General features: G+C 43.7%; 1 protein-coding gene across 10 annotated transcripts in view; it reads left to right on the top strand.

Moving 5' to 3' along the window:
* Nucleotides 1-17,296, top strand: part of ATG13 (autophagy related 13) — a 49,934-nt gene that overhangs the window by 29,708 nt on the left and 2,930 nt on the right. For 6 of the 10 annotated variants that reach the window (XR_016393703.1, XM_089914151.1, XM_089914148.1 and 3 more), the window contains 12 exons: nt 529-575; nt 2,078-2,218; nt 5,475-5,515; nt 6,459-6,555; nt 6,861-6,959; nt 7,768-7,861; nt 11,411-11,521; nt 11,916-12,055; nt 13,906-14,020; nt 14,570-14,647; nt 14,815-14,931; nt 15,690-15,818. Coding sequence is in view for 9 of the 10 variants with exons in the window: in XM_089914151.1 (XP_089770277.1) it covers nt 529-575; nt 2,078-2,218; nt 5,475-5,515; nt 6,459-6,555; nt 6,861-6,959; nt 7,768-7,861; nt 11,411-11,521; nt 11,916-12,055; nt 13,906-14,020; nt 14,570-14,647; nt 14,815-14,931; nt 15,690-15,818 (1,209 nt within the window). In the remaining variant the exon portion in view is untranslated. Of the gene's footprint in view, nt 1-528; nt 576-2,077; nt 2,219-5,474; nt 5,516-6,458; nt 6,556-6,860; nt 6,960-7,767; nt 7,862-10,554; nt 10,654-11,410; nt 11,522-11,915; nt 12,056-13,905; nt 14,021-14,569; nt 14,648-14,814; nt 14,932-15,689; nt 15,819-17,296 lie in introns of all 10 variants that reach the window. The other 4 variants (XM_022592086.2, XM_089914152.1, XM_089914153.1 and 1 more) reach the window with 4 other exon arrangements.

The raw sequence follows: 17,296 nt of genomic DNA, 5'->3' as shown, positions 1-17,296 counted from the left end.
GGGCTCTAGGTGCGTGGGCTTCAGTAGTTGTGGCTCACAGACTCTAGAGCACAGGCGCAGTAGTTGTGGCTCACGGGCTTAGTTGCTCCGCGGCACGTGGGAGCTTCCCGGACCAGGGCTTGAATCTGTGTCCCCTGCATTGGCAGCTGGATTCTTAACCACTGTGCCACCGGGAAGTCAACTAGAATTTTTAATTATAAGGAAAATTCCATGTTGTATTTATTGATAAAAAGTGATAGGGGCTTAGACCGTGTGCAGCAACAAAAACCCAATGCAGCCAAAAAATAAATAAATAAAATTTTTAAAAAAGTGATAAAAATAGTATATATAGTATGATCTCACTTTTATTTAGAAAAATCACTGATTGGAAAAAAAAGAAAGAAAAATCACTGATTGGATTATAAGTTGATGTCTCTTCTTTTTGCTTATTTATACTTTCTAATATTTTTATAGTGACTGTATAGTGCTTTATAATAAGGAAAAAGATTTAAAAAAACCTGAAATATCTTTGAATTGTTCCATCTACAGGGAGATTCCATGGAGCTAGAAATCTGGTGTCTGGAAATGAATGAAAAGTAAGTGGTCTGTCTTAGGGTCCTTCGTTGTGGTAGCTGAGGATAAAGTGCACGACATCATGTGAAAAGCAGGGCTTTGTACCAGTCATGGAGAGGGTTCTGACCACTTAACAGAGCCAATAGGTCTTTGCTACAGTTTGCTTCATGCTTGGCTTCCAGCCCAGGCACAGAGATGACCTTCAGAGGGAGTGTCAGTCCAGAGAGACTCAGACACCACTGGGAGAAGAGCAGAGAGAAAGCTGAAAAAGGATTTGTTGTTTTCCCAGAGTACAGATAGTTCTCTGATTAAATCCCTTGAGCTCTTGTAACATGACTACTCTGTTTTGTCTGTTTTCTATGTGGCAGACATCCAATAAGATTTCCCCTCACTACTCCTTTAGACATGCTGTGTTGGTCACGGATTGGAAATGCATGTTATTTTCCCCCTCCATTTTCTTCTTTCAGGGCAGATTAGCTTACTTCCTGCCCAAAGCTTTAGTTTTCAAAAAGAATATATAGGAAAATTGAGGAAATAGCAACACATCAGAAGAAAAATCTTATTAATAAGTATGAGTGGTATGGGCATTATTTTTCTTTCTTAAATAGAAAGCAACTGCCAGGTTATAGTCCAAAATTTTAGTACCAAACACTTCTCCAGAGTTCCTGTTAGATGTATAGAGGTAAACTGCTCGTAAGATAGTACATTGAAATTGTTTGCACCTTTAGTAATACAATTGCAATATTGAATTACTGTTTTTAAGGGTGTTGCTTTATTTCTTAGAAAGATAACTGCTTCAAAGCTAGAAAAAATATATATTGGATACCTTTTGGTGCCCACCTGCCTTTGTCTAGTGCATGGGAAAGTGAAACTTTGGCTAGCTTCAACAATCTGTTGATAAACTGACAAAGAACTCTAACTACAACGTTAGTTCAGAACACGTTTTTGTTTTGTTTTGTTTTTTGCGGTATGTGGGCCTCTCACTGTTGTGGCCTCTCCTGTTGCGGAGCACAGGCTCCAGACACGCAGGCTCAACGGCCATGGCTCAAGGGCCCAGCCGCTCCACGGCATGTGGGATCTTCCCGGACCGGGGCACGAACCTGTGTCCCCTGCATCGGCAGGCGGACTCTCAACCACTGCGCCACCAGGGAAGCCCCAGAACATGTTTTAATAATAAATTTAATCTTATACAGTTCCAGCACTTAATTTGTGACTATCTCTGTTGACTGTAATACTCTGTGAAAGGTTATTTAGACTGTAAATCAGATTATATTCTATCAGAATTTATGAATAATGCTAACAGATTTTTTTTTAGATTTTTTAAATTGAAGTATAGTTGATATTCAATGTTGTATTAGTTTCTAGTGTACAGCAAAGTGATTCAATTTTATATATATATTCTAATGCTAACAAATTAATCTCAGTAGCTAGATGGAACATAACTAACATCTCTATTCATTGCATTTCTGTTCTTTGTTTTTCATTAGTGGAGTAGGAGAATGCTGATAGTGTCTTTGCTCCTCAGGTGTGATAAAGAAATCAAAGTTTCCTATGCTGTGTACAACAGACTGTCGTTGCTACTGAAGTCTCTCCTTGCTATAACTAGGGTGACACCAGCTTACAGACTGTCCAGGAAACAAGGGCATGAATATGTCATATTGTATAGGTAAGCAGTCACCTTCATGATTCACTCATCGGCCTCATCATTTTGCACATTGTCTGACCAGCATTCAGGTATTCCATGATTAGTTTTTAGACAGACGTTTGGATAGTTGATGCTGTAGCTTTACTATGATTGTCTATCTATTCTCCCTTCTGAACCTCAGCTTTTTGCAAAGCAACCAAGTTCGTTATTCTTTTGTTTGTACACAGTCATGACTCCTGTAGAATGGATTTTGAAGTCCTACTGATATATATCTCATTTCTGGAAAAGGAAGTTAAGACTTTGAAAAACAGGCTATCCTGGGAAGACTCCACAATGTTCTATATTCCAGAGTTAGATTAAAACTTTTTGTGTAACAAACTGCTAATTCAGTGTGTTTTTAATTAGTTGTCTGTGGATATAAAGAACTGGTTAACAGTTCTTTGAGTATTTTCCTTGTAATATTTCACATCAACATATATTTGAGTGCTTTTTTGAGGCAAGCATTGTGGTAGGCCCAAGGAAGAACTATACAGAGGCCCAGCCGTACTGGTGTTTCTAATCTAATGGGGGAAATGGTTTGGTACATGCATAGTCACAGTAAAAAGCAGGATTTGCATAGCAGTGTCAGGAAAAAAAGTGCTGTGAAAACACAGGAAGAATGAGTTTGTTCTGGGTGGGAGAATCAAGACAGGCTTCATGGGGGAAGTAGCATTCCAGCTAGACCTTGAGGCAGTGAAAATTTCATCTGTTGGAAGTGAGGGAGCATGATCATTCCAGGTGGGGTGTACCGCAGATGGCAAGGAACAGAAATGGGGGGTGGAAATGAGCTGTACTCAGATTGTCAAATGGACCAGAGCGGTGGTGAGGAGGATGTGTAGCAAAGTGTGAGAGCAGAGCAGGAAAGTCAAGGGTTCCTAAATCATCCAAGACTCTGTTTCATATTAGTGATGAGCCATGGGTTTTAGCCTTTGGCTTACATTTATTTATAGAGCTGATCTTTATTTTATTTATTTTAATTAAGTGATTTATTTATTTACTTATTTTCGCCTGCCTTGGGTCTTTGTTGCTGTGCATGGGCTTTCTCTAGTTGCAGCGAGCAGGGGCTACCCTTTGTTGCGGTGCATGGGCTTCTCATTGTGGTGGCTTCTCTTGTTGCGGAGCACGGACTCTAGGCGCGTGGGCTTCAGTAGTTGTGGCACACAGGCTCAGTAGTTGTGGCTCACGGGCTCTAGAGTGCAGGCTCAGTAGGTGTGGCATATGGGCTTAGTTGCTCTGTGGCATGTGGCATCTTCCTGGACCAGGACTTGAACCCGTGTCCCCTGCATTGGCAGGTGGATTCTTAACCACTGTGCCACCAGGGAAGTCTCTAGAGCTGATCTGTAGAAGAATTAGTATAGCAGGATGGAAGGACCAAGGATTAGAGACTTAACTAGTTCTGTTGAAATAATCCAGCAACCCTACCTATATTTGTTTTTCCAAGTCTTTAATACATTTTTGTTGTCTTCCCAGGTTTCAGGATGAGTATTCCATTTGAAAATTATTAGACTTTTATTTAGATATAATAGATTCCTTTCTAACTCTTATTTCCCATTTACCTATGCTAAGTTTCCTTCACTTTGGTTCTTCTGTAAGTAGCCATGTTAAACTACTCGTCATCAGCTTAGTTAACTAGGACTCCTGGTCCTTTTCATACCTGTGTTTCAAGTCTTCACTGTATCTCTGGAGTGATACAGTATTTATTGCTCACTGATTGCTTATCATTTAGGATTGCTTTTTGGATACAAATAGCTGTAGCTTAAACCACAGAGAAGTACGTTATGTCAGAGGTAGATTGAGCTCTTTTTTTCCTTTTTGTACTATTGGTAACAGGTTAACAGTATAGCCTTAGACCGTTAAACAATAGTCTTGTCTTGGTTTTATGTTTGTTTGTTTGTTTGTTTTGCTGTACTATCATTTTTCCCCTGATCCTGTAGATCTGACAATTTCACTGTAAAACTACATTGTTATAAAAAATCATTCTGAATTTGTTGTTCATCAAGACTGCATTAAAGTTTTATTGTGTACTATCTGTGAAGAAAACTTTTGCTTAGCACCTGAGTGGCATAAAGAATATAACCAAGAAAAAGTGGAACATAATCAGATTATTTAAAGCACTGTACCAGTATTCAGATGAGTAGTGAGCTGATGGTCAGCTTTTGTCACAGGGTACCTAGCAAAATCTCCTTTGGCGACAGTTTATTAACATCATTCGTGTATTACTTTATGGCAGGAGTCAGCAAACTATGGTCAGCAGACCATTTGCTTGTTTTTATTTTTTAATATATATTTTTTAATTTATGTATTTATTTTTCTTTTTTGGCTGTATCGGGTCTTAGTTGTGGCACATGGGATCTTCGTTGAGGCATGCGGGATCTTTCATTGTGACGCGCGGGCTCTTCGTTGCGGCATGTGGGCTTCTCTCTAGTTGTGGCATGCAGGTTTTCTCTCTCTAGTTGTGGCGCACAGACTCCAGAGCGCGTGGGCTCTGTAGTTTGGGGCACACAGGCTGTCTAGTTGAGGCACGTGAGCTTAGAAGTTGTGGCGCACAGGCTTAGTTGCCCCGCGGCATGTGGGATCTTAGTTCCCCAACCAGGTATTGAACCCGCATCCCCTGCATTGGAAGGCAGATTCTTTTCCACTGGACCACCAGGGAAGTCCCTTGTTTTTATAAATAAGATTGTCTTACAACATAGCCACTCCATTCGTTTACCTATTATCAGTGGTTACTCTTGCAGTATAACAGCAAAGCTGAGTAGTTGCTACAGACTATGTGGCCCACAAGCATAAAATATTTACTAACTGATCCTTTTTTTTCTTTTAATTAACTAATTAATTTATTTTTGGCTGCGTTGGGTCTTCGTTGCTGTGCGCCAGCTTTCTCTAGTTGTGGTGAGCAGGGGGCTATTCTTCGTTGCAGTGCGCGGGCTTAGTTGCTCCGCGGCATGTGGGATCTTCCCAACCAGGGCTCAGAGCCGTGTCCCCTGCATTGGCAGGCGGATTCTTAACCACTGTGCCACTAGGGGAGTCCCTATTCTCCTAATTTCTTAACCAGTCCTCTCCATCTACATGCCCATGTCTACAGCTTAATCAAGTGGTAGCAATATTGCACCATTAGGAGAGATGTTCATGCAGATAAGAAAAGAAGGGTTGGTTTTGTTTATTTTGTTTCTCGGTGTTTGGTATGTAGGCCCTTAGAATAAAGAATCAGGTAACATTTTTTTTTCTTGCTTCCCTACAGAATATATTTTGGGGAAGTTCAGCTGAATGGCTTAGGAGAAGGTATGTATCAAGGTTGAAAAACATTTGTAGTATTGTTAAGAGCTCTCCTGACTTCAGAGATATGCTTGGATGCTGCCTGTAATAATACATAGCTTGTGATTTTAGTATGAGTGATACAAGTAAGGAAAAGACAGGTAGGTGGTCCAAAGAGCCACCAGGGAATGAGTGAATAATTTTCCCAAAAGTTCCAGTAACTCAGTATTCTTTCTTACTCTTTATACCAGCGGTCCCCAACCTTTTGGCGCCAGGGACCGGTTTTGTGGAAGACAATTTTTCCACGGAAGTGGGTGTGATACTAGTGATGGGGAGTGGCAGATGAAGCTTCAGTCGCTTGCCCGCCACTCACCTCCTGCTCTGTGGCCCGGTCTCCTAGGGGTTGGGGACCCCTGCTTTATACGACTGTCTGTTTTCCTAATTTTCTACAATGAGCATGTTAAATGTCTCTGATGAGCATCAACAATTTTGAAAAATTGGAAATGAAACCAAGAACACCAGGAAAACTTTGTTGTAACGCTCTGACTCTTTTCTATATTTAGTTCTGGGGTGGCAACTTGGGTGGGAGTGCATTTACTTCATAAATTGAGGTGTTTGTGTGAGAAACTCCCTGTGCCCCTTTGCTGTCTTAGTAGCACATCTGGACAGGGCTGGTTAGAACTTGTTCAAGCTTTAGGACTAATCATCATTTTACCTCTTTGAAGGTAGTTTTATCTGGAAATAGAATGCTGTTTCCCCTGGCAATATTAGGTCAATATGGAATAAATTGAAAAATATATATATATATATCCACACATACACGTATGTATGAAATTGAGGCTGCTGCACTCAGGGTGCTAAGTGGGTAATGCCAGAGATTGTACAACAGGCTAAGTGGTTCAGGGAAAGACAGACTGTGGGTACTGTAAGTATTCTCTGGAAAAACCTAATTATTTATCTCTTTTCCTAGGTTTCCAGACAGTTCGTGTTGGGACAGTGGGTACCCCTGTGGGCACCATCACTCTTTCTTGTGCTTACAGAATTAACTTGGCATTCATGTCCACCAGGTGAGGAAAGAGCTTTGGAATCCAATAGAACTCTTCTAAAGATATTAAAGTTGTTTTCCTCCAAACCTTGTGGCTGAGCCTACAATTCAGCTTCTCCATTGCTGAATTGAGAGAACCCTTCTTCCAGATTGGAGAATCTGAGTGTCCCAGAGCCAATGTAAAATTTGTGGTTTATATTTAGGGATGTAGTAGTTAAGGCTCTGTGGTTCCTGCCAATAGATAAGAGGCGAGGGGCTCTCTGAGGACTTCAGGGGGACTTGACAAGGCATTCTAACAAATACGGCAATCTGCTTACTGCATTACAGGCACTTTGAGAGGACCCCACCTATCATGGGGATTATTATTGATCACTTTGTGGACCGTCCCTATCCCAGCTCCTCGCCCATGCATCCCTGCAATTACAGGTGAGGAATGTGAAAAACACTTCCCCAAACTGCAGCTAGGCAGAAGCATCCATCTTGCACAGGTCCATAGAGCACCTTTATCAACACTCACTGATAGGCAGGGGGCACTGATGGAGACGCCATGTGGAGAGAAGCGGAGTGGCCAGCTTTCATTCTTGCTGCTGCCTATAAGGTATACCAAGACTCAGGGTGGACCAGGTCTCAGAAAATTCTTGCATAGTTTGGATCTGGACAGTAGTGATTTGACTTTTGATTTGATTTTACTTTGAGACTGTGAGAGTGGCAGTAATTTGTAGAATGTCCTTTGCAAATTAAATGGTTTTCAGGTCACCATTGGCTGGCACAATGCAGTTTTATACATCAGAATCAAATATCTCCAGACCTAGATCCCAGATAACAGAATTTTCTAGAGATTGGAATAGATTTGTATCAGGAGAGATACTGCCTTTCTATAAAGGACTCATGAAGTTGGATAGGTTTTGTCTTTAGAGTCTAGACTTTTGTTTCACTGCATTCTCTATTGCTGATAATTCTTGGTCACAACACTGGCCAGGCTTAAGAAAATCCTCTCAAATGATATGTCAGGTAAAATGTTTGGATTAAAAAAAAAAAGCCATTGTCAACCTCTAGATGCTGCTTTCTGGAAATGTTTGAAATTATCAAGGATTCAACATACCTCTCTTGCCATTAGGAACTCTGCCTGAAACAGTTCATGTCACAACTTGCATCCGTATCTAACCTCTCTTTGTATCCTTTCTGAAATTGACTGCCATCAGTCAGTTCATGATTTCTTTTCCACTCACCATAGAACCGCTGGTGAGGACACTGGAGTAACATATCCTTCTGTGGAAGATTCTCAAGAAGTGTGCACCACCTCTTTTTCCACCTCCCCTCCATCCCAGGTAGGGGGAAACAGGATCTGGGGTGGCAGTAGTTATTTGGTACATATATGGGCCTTATGAAATGGTGTCAAAATTTAGATACAGTCTCTTGGTGGTGATGGTGATTATTTCAAGGAGGTTATTTTGAGGGGTGAAGGAGAGCCTTCTTATCCAGCTGGTAATATTGCAGTGTTTCTAGTCTGTAATCATTCTTAACCTGCAAGATTACATGTAACCTTTACCTTCCTGGGACATCTGAAAATTCCCTGAAAATCAGTCACAGAAAATCAGAAATGTGTTCTGGTACCAGAGAGGTACCCTAACCTACACTTGTTAATTTGGTAGCTGCTTCTTCTTTGAAGTGGTAAATATGGTTCCTCATAATGGAAGGAGCACAAAAGGAGCCAATGATAATTTAGCATAAAATGCCAGTAAGACACCAGCTGTGCAGTTTTTCTTAATAGTTACACAGATATGTGCCTATCTGCATTCCCTCTCTGAACATTTTTAACCATTAACTTTTCCACTCGAGTCCATCTTCAGTGTCAAATCCAGTTTCAGTAAACACAGTGTCCAAACAATGTGAGAACTTCTCACAAAGAAGTGTTGTGTGATGTATGTGGTACTGAGACTGCTTCAGATAAGGAATCATTTTTGCCAGCTGACTGAATTTCAGAATTTCAGGGGCACATTTCTTCCCTTCCACCCCAAGTCTTCATCTTCTACCCATTGCCTGCCCATCATCTCTATTATTTCCCTCCTCTTTGCTTTCATATTAGATGGTTCTAGACATCAGTCAGTTCTACTTTCCTTGAAATTAGCCCAGATTATCCCTTTTCAGCATCTGACTTGGGGGACCCAACAAATTAAGTAGCTATCCATACATTTTTATTTTCTATGTTTTCTTAATTAAGAAAAAATTTTAATGTATTATATCCTGGGTTGTTAGGTATTGGATTAAAATTATAGTTCTAATTTGTTTTAAAAGCAGAAGTTAAGCACAAAAGCTAACTGGTATGTGAAGCACTTTACAAAATCCATGGATCACTATTATTTCTGTTGTCCCAGTTTAGAGTTAAAGAGATTCTTGTTGTAAAGTTACCTAGACAGTTTGGTTTGGGGGTGTGGAAATGGTTTTTTCCTTCCACCTACTAGTATATGTAGGCATGGATGTCGCCATTGCTCTGGGAGGGGGTAGCTTCTAGTATGCTTGCTGACATGGAACAATCCTGACCAAAAAAGGGGGGGAGAGCCCACTTTCTTACTAGTGCACATTAGTGTGTAGATTGTTTTTTAAGATCATCAGAATGTGAATATGTCATTTAATGTTCATTAAACAGTTTTGTTTTACACGTGATAAATTCATAAACAGTATATAAACTTGGGAGATATGAGGCATGGTGAGTCTGGGCCTTAACAAATCAGTTTGTCTTTTTCTCTGATACAGTGGAAATTCGACCTGACCCCAAAAGTAAAGGGAAGTTAAGTAGTTTCTGTACCTGATGTTTGCAAAAAAGTTTGTTAACCTACGTAAGGAGAGTCTGTATTTTTCATGGTATCAGTTGTGTCTTCTTACAGTTTAAAAGTAGATCACGTCAAGATCTCATCAATACTGAGCACCCCATGGGTGAGCCTTGTCACTTCTCCCTGAGTACCTGTAATCAAGACTGGTACAGTTTGGTGCAGAAATACTCATTTAGAACCTTGATGGTAGAACAGAGAGAGAAATATCATATGCCATCTGGTCTCCTTGTTCCTGTAAATATTGAAATAGTTTCTTCCTTGGTTTAACCTAGGGAATTGCATAATTGTTCAACAACTTCTATTTGAGCTTTTGCTAGAATCCAGTAAATACATGTTAATGAGCTGGGTTCCCCCCCGCCCAACAAAATAAGGATCATTGTGTCATTTGGGCACAGAGTTGAGCCAAGAAATAGTTGTGACCCTGAACCTGCTACTGTGACTTAAGGTCCTACCTCCATTTCTAGGCGTTAATTAGCTAATTGGTGAGACTTAAAGATGGAACAGCAAGACCCAAAACTATCATCATACCCATAATTAGCTTTGAAATCATGAGTTTTGAAAATGCCCTAGCTTTTACTCCATGAAGTTCTCCTACACCGTCAGGGACTGTAAGAGCGTGCACACACACACCCTGATGCCTACACCTGCACACCCCAACTCATCTTCCTTGAGATTATGTAGGAAAGTTTGCAGCTGGGTATCTGAGCATTTTAAAGTTCCAGCCAACAAACGTCAACTGTTTAAACCTGAGCCCGCAGATCCTGAGTCCCCAGAAAAAGGCTTTCAGTCTAACATCTTAACCTCAGTGTCCTCATTCCTGCTTAGCACAACTTGTGTCTGTTCTCAGGACCTTCCTATTGGAAGCTGTTCTCTAACTTCCACCCTCTTTTGACTAAAGACAGACTAATGCTTGGTTCAGATTTCGCCAAGTCATAGCAGCTCAACTCAGCTTTGTTTTCCACCTGCTCATCAGGGAGAGCACCAGGGATAAACATCTCTTCTTCACATCCTTCCAAGCGGTTCTTTTCCAAAGGCAGTCATGCAGCTCTCTCCCTGCTTCCCTCCTGACTTCATTGTACATTTCAGCCTCTATTGCAACTGCCCTTTCCAGAGTTTTTTCACTTCTTTCTCAAGTCCCTTTTCTTTTTTCTTCTCTTGTTTCTCCTGTCTCTGTGTGTATCTGTGCACAGTGTGTGTTTACTGTCACAAAGGCACATTTTCAGACCCCTACTCCTGTGGTGACGGACACTCTGAGGGTCCCCATGGCAGGACTGGCCTTTTCCCATCAAGTGAGTCCATACTGGGAAGAAGGGGGTATATATAATCAGACGGTATCTTTTTATTTAAAAACTGTAAATAAAGGACAAGGTATAGCTATTTAAATATCCCCAAGTTTTCTATGGGTTATTTTGAGGCATGGTAATTGATTTTTAACAGTATACAGCCATAGCACAGCAGCCCAAAATAGGATTTGTCATTTGCCCCTCCTCCTACCATTGATGTGAAAAATACATGGAGTTGCTTATATCTTTTTTTCCAAATAAACCATCCAAGAATGGTTTTCTTTCTTTTTCAATATAAATAGGAACCCTCCCAAACCCAGTGGTGATGGAGGGTGTGATTAGAGAAGACTGCTTCTGTTTCAAAGGGACCTCAAGGTCAAAGGAGAAAATAGAACGACCTGGGAAAAACCGATGACTTTGGCTCCGAGTTCTGCCCAGGCTTGTGCTCTACAGATCTACTGGGGTGGAAACTGAAACAGTTAGCTGAGCCCCTGGGAAAAGGGGGCGCAGGGAACTCATTTGAGGCTTTTGGAAGACGCAGAGCTGGGAATCTCAATCCCACTGCAAACAAGTCTGCTTTCTTATTTACAGAGTAACGGCCTGGTCTGTCTTTAACCCTTACATCAGGCCCCCCGCACCATGAGGATGTGGGCTGGGATCCATTCCTTACCTCTCTGCCGATCTCGATCATTAGTCATACTCTAGGACTGCCTATTTTTTCCTCCTCCTTTCCTCTGCCCTTCTTTGTTTTTCTCTTGCTTAGCTCTCAAGCTCTCGCCTTTCCTGTCAGCCTGCTGCCCTGGGCGTTGGATCAGCTGACCTGGGTTGTCCAGCCGTGTTTGCTGCCGGCTTAAACACCACACACCCTTACCAGGTATCTTTAAAGATGGGGAGGACACTAGGGGTTCCTATGCTGCCTCCCCTGCCCTGACACATTTGAAGGGCCTCTTGAGACACCAGTGTTCAAAGCTCTTCTGTAGCTTTGGAGGACTAAGATGATTCTGAGCGGGGACCTTTTAGACTTCAAAAAAGGAAAGAAGAGTTTCCCAAGTGTTTTCTCCCTGTCTTTCCCTCTGTAGTCATTTCCATGCATGTCTTCCATTAACTGAGCCCCAGAGAGGATAAAGATTTCCAAGTTTTCCTGCCCACTTGGTGGCAGCATTGGTGATGGAAAAGCTGGAAAGCAGATACCATCATGCTAGGCCGTGAGTTTCCCCTTCTACCTGACACGGCCATGATTCGCTGTATTTTTCCATTTTTCCCCAAAGCTAATGGTTCCCGGGAAGGAAGGTGGGGTACCCCTTGCTCCCAACCAGCCTGCCCACGGTGCCCAGGCTGGTGACCAGGAGAGACTGACAACCTACACCCCTTCTGATGGGGCCCACTGTGCTGCCACACCTTCCAGCAGGTGAGTTCACATCTTGGCTCTGCTGCTCTTTGGACTAGCCAGGGACCTGTCCTCCCCGATACATGTGCTTATTTGGTATCAGTAAAGAGTAGCTTTCAGCATTGGCTCAGGCTTGGCCTTTGAGGGGAAAATGTGGAATCCTTAAAATTCTCAATAAGAATCGTACTTTGCAGCTGATACGTGAGGAAGCTCTCCCTGGGTACTGCTGCTAACAGCAAGCATCGGGCTTGGTGCTTCTCACCCTCATCCAGTGAAGGTGTTTTTCAGATGTTTCTCTCTTACCCCAGGATTGACTCCCTTGGCATCCTCAGTGTTTTCTGAGACCAGAACAGGGCGTCGTTAACCATAACCCTGACATCGGGAGTCACAGTGTGTCTGTGGTGGTAGTTAGGATTGATCTTCTTTTTCTACTATGTTAATGCCTCATGGAGATCCTTTAGAAACAACTATTTTCCCTCACTAAAATTAAAAAAGAAAAAAAAATCTTTTCTGATTGCAGAAGTGATAACAGTCTGTAAAATTCAAAATTTGAAGACATTGATTAGGTGGAAATAAAAGTCCTCATAATCCCACCCTGCAAAAATCACCACGGTTACCTCCTTTTAAAAGACGAGAGGATCTCAGAAGGGTTAAGCAATTTGCCTAAGAGAGCACTTAGCTCACAAAATGGCCAGACACAAGCCTAGCTCCTTGGATTGCAAAGCCTGGGCTTGCTCTTTCCATTACACTCGGAGTTCTGTGGGAAGCTGGGCCTGTCTTGACCTGCCCTTCCCTCCCTTAACTGGAAGGTCTCAGAGATAATGACGTTGATTGCCCCACCACATCTTAAACGAACTTTCAGATAATAGAAATTCCTGGGTTTTTTTTTCCATTCCCACAGTGGAGATGGAGGAGGGGGAGATTGTTTGGGAAGATCTTTCTGTGCCATCCATCAGGAAAAGTAATTACTTTCATTCCTGGCTCCCCAAACTTCCATCCTCTTATCCCTCCTCCTGTCAGAGAATCAAAGGAGGATCCTCTTGGCCATTTTACACTCTCGTTTTCTGAGCCTTGATTCCTGGGGTATGACTGGGAGTAACTTAAGACAGAGGACCCTGTGTAGGGGGTTCTTAAATGCTGGTCCTCCCTGCTGGCTGGAGTCTAGAGGCCACGTGGACTGCATAGTGTTCCCCATCTTGAGCCCCTGCTTTGAGGCTTTCCCATCCCCTGCTGCTTGAAGGGCTATGACTACTAGTCTGGCAGCGACAGTATGGGCCCCTGTTTCTCCTGCCTGGAGTCCCCCATCTTCCAGGACTCAGCCTCGGTCTAGAGGGAGGGAGTGGGAGCAGCCAAATTGAATGTGTCACTGGAACATTTGCTGAACAGAGGGATGCCTGGGGGCAGAGAGAAGGGAGGAAGCATGGTGTGGAGCTTTAGATAGCAAAACAAAACAGGACAGGAAAAATCTAAAATCTTGAGGCTGGCTTTGTAATTAGATTAATATTAAAATTAGCTGCTTATGAGAGCCGCTTGCCTATATGTATGATTGCTAGATGCACGGTGATTGATGCTTAGCATTGGTATTACAGATTAAATTTTATGTAAGCTCTACACAGTTGTAACACCAAGTTTCAATTAACATATGCATAATTTTTAGCTTTTCCAGGAAATGCAGTCCTCTGCTCTCAATTCAAAAGGGAGGGTGACAGTGGCAGCCGCCAGACCTCATATTGCCATTTCCCACATGTGTGAGCTGGTGGGGGGCAACTCCTGCCCTAGGCTGCAGCCTCACAAGTTGGTAGATTTATGGGGAACCAAGTAGGCTCTGCTATGGTTTGAGAATGAGAATCAACATTACCTTTCTCCTCCAGTGAGGATACTGAAACTGTGTCAAACAGCAGTGAGGGACGGGCCTCCCCCCATGATGTCTTGGAGACCATCTTTGTCCGGAAAGTGGGGGCTTTTGTCAACAAACCCATCAACCAGGTGATTTTTCTGCCCCTGCAACTCTGAGAATGTGTGAGCCCTTAGAGTGAGGTCTTACCTGGGATCTGTGGAACCACTGAAATCGCATGCGAAATTGTGTGTGTGTGTGAATTTTTTGTGAAGAGGGTTAATAACCTGTGACATCCCTCCAGAAAAGTTAACTGTTGTTCTGTGATCACATAGGAGAGGAGACCACGCCATTAGGTACAGACACGTTACACTGAAGTGTCATTGCCTCAGCCTAACTTGAAATAGGAAGTTCCTCTTCAGCTCTGCCAGTGAAAAGCAGTTGTTACTGAATTACTGTGGGTCCAGCTTCCAAAACTGAATTACCAGGGTCCTGGGGAGCCCTCACCCCTGTTGATGCTGTGGGCACGCAGTGGGAGGCACAGGAGGTTGGAGAGGTCTCCAACAAGACAGGAACCTGAGGGATGGCATCGTCAGCTGAGGTGTGCAAACGTGCTGGACCCCCAGGCTTCTGGTGGGCTCTGAGGAAGCAGGCAAACTGGGGGAAGGGGGACACTAATACTTTCTCCCATGTCTCTTCAGATGACCCTGACCAGTTTGGACATACCCTTTGCCATGTTTGCTGCCAAGAATTTGGAACTGGAGGATGTGGATCCCATGGTGAGTCCACCATTGACTGAAGTTTGCAGTGAGATGGTGCCGTAGTCGTCGTCCTTCCTGGGCGAGTCATTCACTATTCCTCCACAGACCATTAGCCATGCTCCTTGGCTTTTGGTTTACAGCCAGTGCCCAGAACCAGCCCCTACCTCTGCCTTATTCTGAAACAGGTGAATCCTCCAGATTCCCCAGAGACTACATCTCCTCTTCAGGGCAGCCTGCACTCTGATGGCTCCAGTGGGGGCAGCAGTGGCAATACCCAGGACGACTTTGTCATGATCGACTTCGTAAGTTGCTGTCATCTTCCTTGACCTTTGCTGCTTCGGGGGCAATAAACCTGGAAGCATCCGTTGCACTTGAATAGGACTTCAGGGATCAGAGGGGTCGGTATAGGCAGAGGGAATGGGTGCTGGCTGTGCATCTTATGCGGGGAACCTGCCCTTACACCCTGCTTGGGGAGGCATTTGGAGGCCCATCAGCAGTAAGGCATTTTGTGCCATGTCTTTGATTGAAATTCAACTTGAAATGGGATTTTCCAGTGGTAACTGCATAGGTTCTATTCATGAATGGATAGCCCCCAGCCCTTTTTTTAAATGTTTTAATTTTTGGCCGCATCGGGTCTTAGTTGTGGCACGCGGGATCTTTCGTTGCAGCACGCGGGCTTCTCTCTAGTTGTGGCGTGGGCTTAGCTGCCCCGTGGCATGTGGGATCTTAGTTCCCCGACCGGAGATCAAACCCGCATCCCCTGCATTGGAAGGCAGATTCTTAACCACTGGACTACCAGGGAAGTCCCTGGATAGCCCTTTTCCAAGGAGAGGAGTGTGAAGGAAGGGGACAAAAACCTAACCAGGGGAGAGGGATGTCATCACCAGGCTTAATTCAGCTGCCCAGAAGAGAAAGGTGTAAAGATTTCTCTAAGATAAGTCTGGAGGAGCCTTTTCTTTGCTAATTACTGGAAGGAAAGAGGGTTGTTGATAGCTTACCCCCTCTGATTTTCCTCTGTGGTCCAAGGCAAGCTAAACTTGAGTCTGTCTTGTTTTTTAAGAAACCAGCTTTTTCTAAAGACGACATTCTTCCGATGGACTTGGGAACCTTCTATCGTGAATTTCAGAACCCCCCTCAGCTGAGCAGCCTCTCCATAGATATCGGGGCACAGTCCATGGCTGAGGACTTGGTATGGAAACCCCTTCCCCCACCCCACCTCATCCTCTGGCCTCCTTTCCTCCTTCGATGGTCATTCCTGCTCCACAGGCCTGGAAATTTCTTCCTGTTACTCCTCCACGCCCACACCTCCCATCTTCCCTGTAACAGGACGGAGACTTTTAGACCATTACCTTCCTGGAATCACACTTGAGATTTGCATTGTGCCTGGCGGTCATTATCTCAGATTTGCTTGCGCTCATTTCCTCCTTTTCTCGGCACTCTTGTCACGGCATTTCTCACACACGCCTGTTGTTGGTGCCTGATGTCTTCTGCTTGCTGATGCCACTAAGCCAGGCTGCTCCAACAGCTCTTGCCTTCCGCTGTTAAGGTTGCCAGGCAGATGACAATGGTACAGGGCAGAAGAAACAGAAGGTCCCCAGCATTGGTGTTCTTGCCCTTTCCTCGGAGAGCTCGTTCCCTGGTTCTCGTGTTCAGCCAGATGTCCTGATACTGACTGTAATGACCACATCTCCGCTTAGGGTGTTTCCTATTTCCTGTCTCTGAAGGGCAGAGGAGTGCCCTGCACAGCCGCAAACTCAGGGTGCCCCATGCCACAAGATGTCAGGGTCCCTCTGCTTGAGGTGGGTATATCACCTCATGTGTCAAAATCAGAGGAGTGGCTCTAGGAATAGGAATCTAGGTTTAGCTGCCCTTGATTTGCTTTAATCAGGAAAGCATGCTCAGTAATAATAATACAGCAATAATGTCATTATTATTAACATTTATTGAAGCTTTCTAGGTGCCAAGCATTTTTTAAGTGTTTTACATGAATCTTCAATGACCCTAAGAGGTAGGTTTTCTTATTATCCCAGTTTACAGATGAGAAAAACGACACTGGGAGCAAATAACTTGCTGGTGGTTACACTGAGCTGGCAAAACAAACTTTGACCCCTAAGAGTCTGGCTTCTGATTTTAGGCTTTTAACCATTGGCTCCCTGGCCTCTCATTTGAAGTTTGCCTGGAAGGAACCGGAGTCCAAAGGCTCAACGTGAGGCTGCAGCCAGTGCTGGCTGGTTGCCCCAGCCTCCCAAACCCGCCCGGGCATCTGGCCTGTCTGGGCTGCCTTGTAAGTCCTGTGGCACCAAGTATCTCGTGCCTGTCAGGAAGTCTTCTGTGATGGCTGAACTCTTCAAATGCAAATTCATCAGTGGAGACAGACCACCTGATTAGGACCAAATTTTAATTAATGGTTGATACCTGAGGGCAGTTAAACTTAGCTCCTCATGGTTCTGTTTTTTTGTTTTCATTGTTCTCTCTCAACCCCATCTAACCCATCCCCTTCTCAGCTGATGTAAAGATGCAGATTCCTAGGCCTCACTGTAGACCTGCCGGGTCAGAATCTCTTGGGAGTATGGCTGGGACTGCCTTGTTCATGTGCCCCCAGGGGATTCTGATGCCTGCCCAGCGCAGGCTGTGAAGAAATCATTTGTACATGTTCTGAATTTGTAG

Source organism: Delphinapterus leucas, chromosome 7 (genome assembly GCF_059928025.1).
Source record: "Delphinapterus leucas isolate spDelLeu-1000000601 "Yukka" chromosome 7, BTC_Dleu_Yukka2, whole genome shotgun sequence".
Taxonomy (NCBI): Eukaryota; Metazoa; Chordata; class Mammalia; order Artiodactyla; family Monodontidae; genus Delphinapterus; species Delphinapterus leucas.
This window is presented reverse-complemented; position numbering and strand designations above follow the sequence as displayed.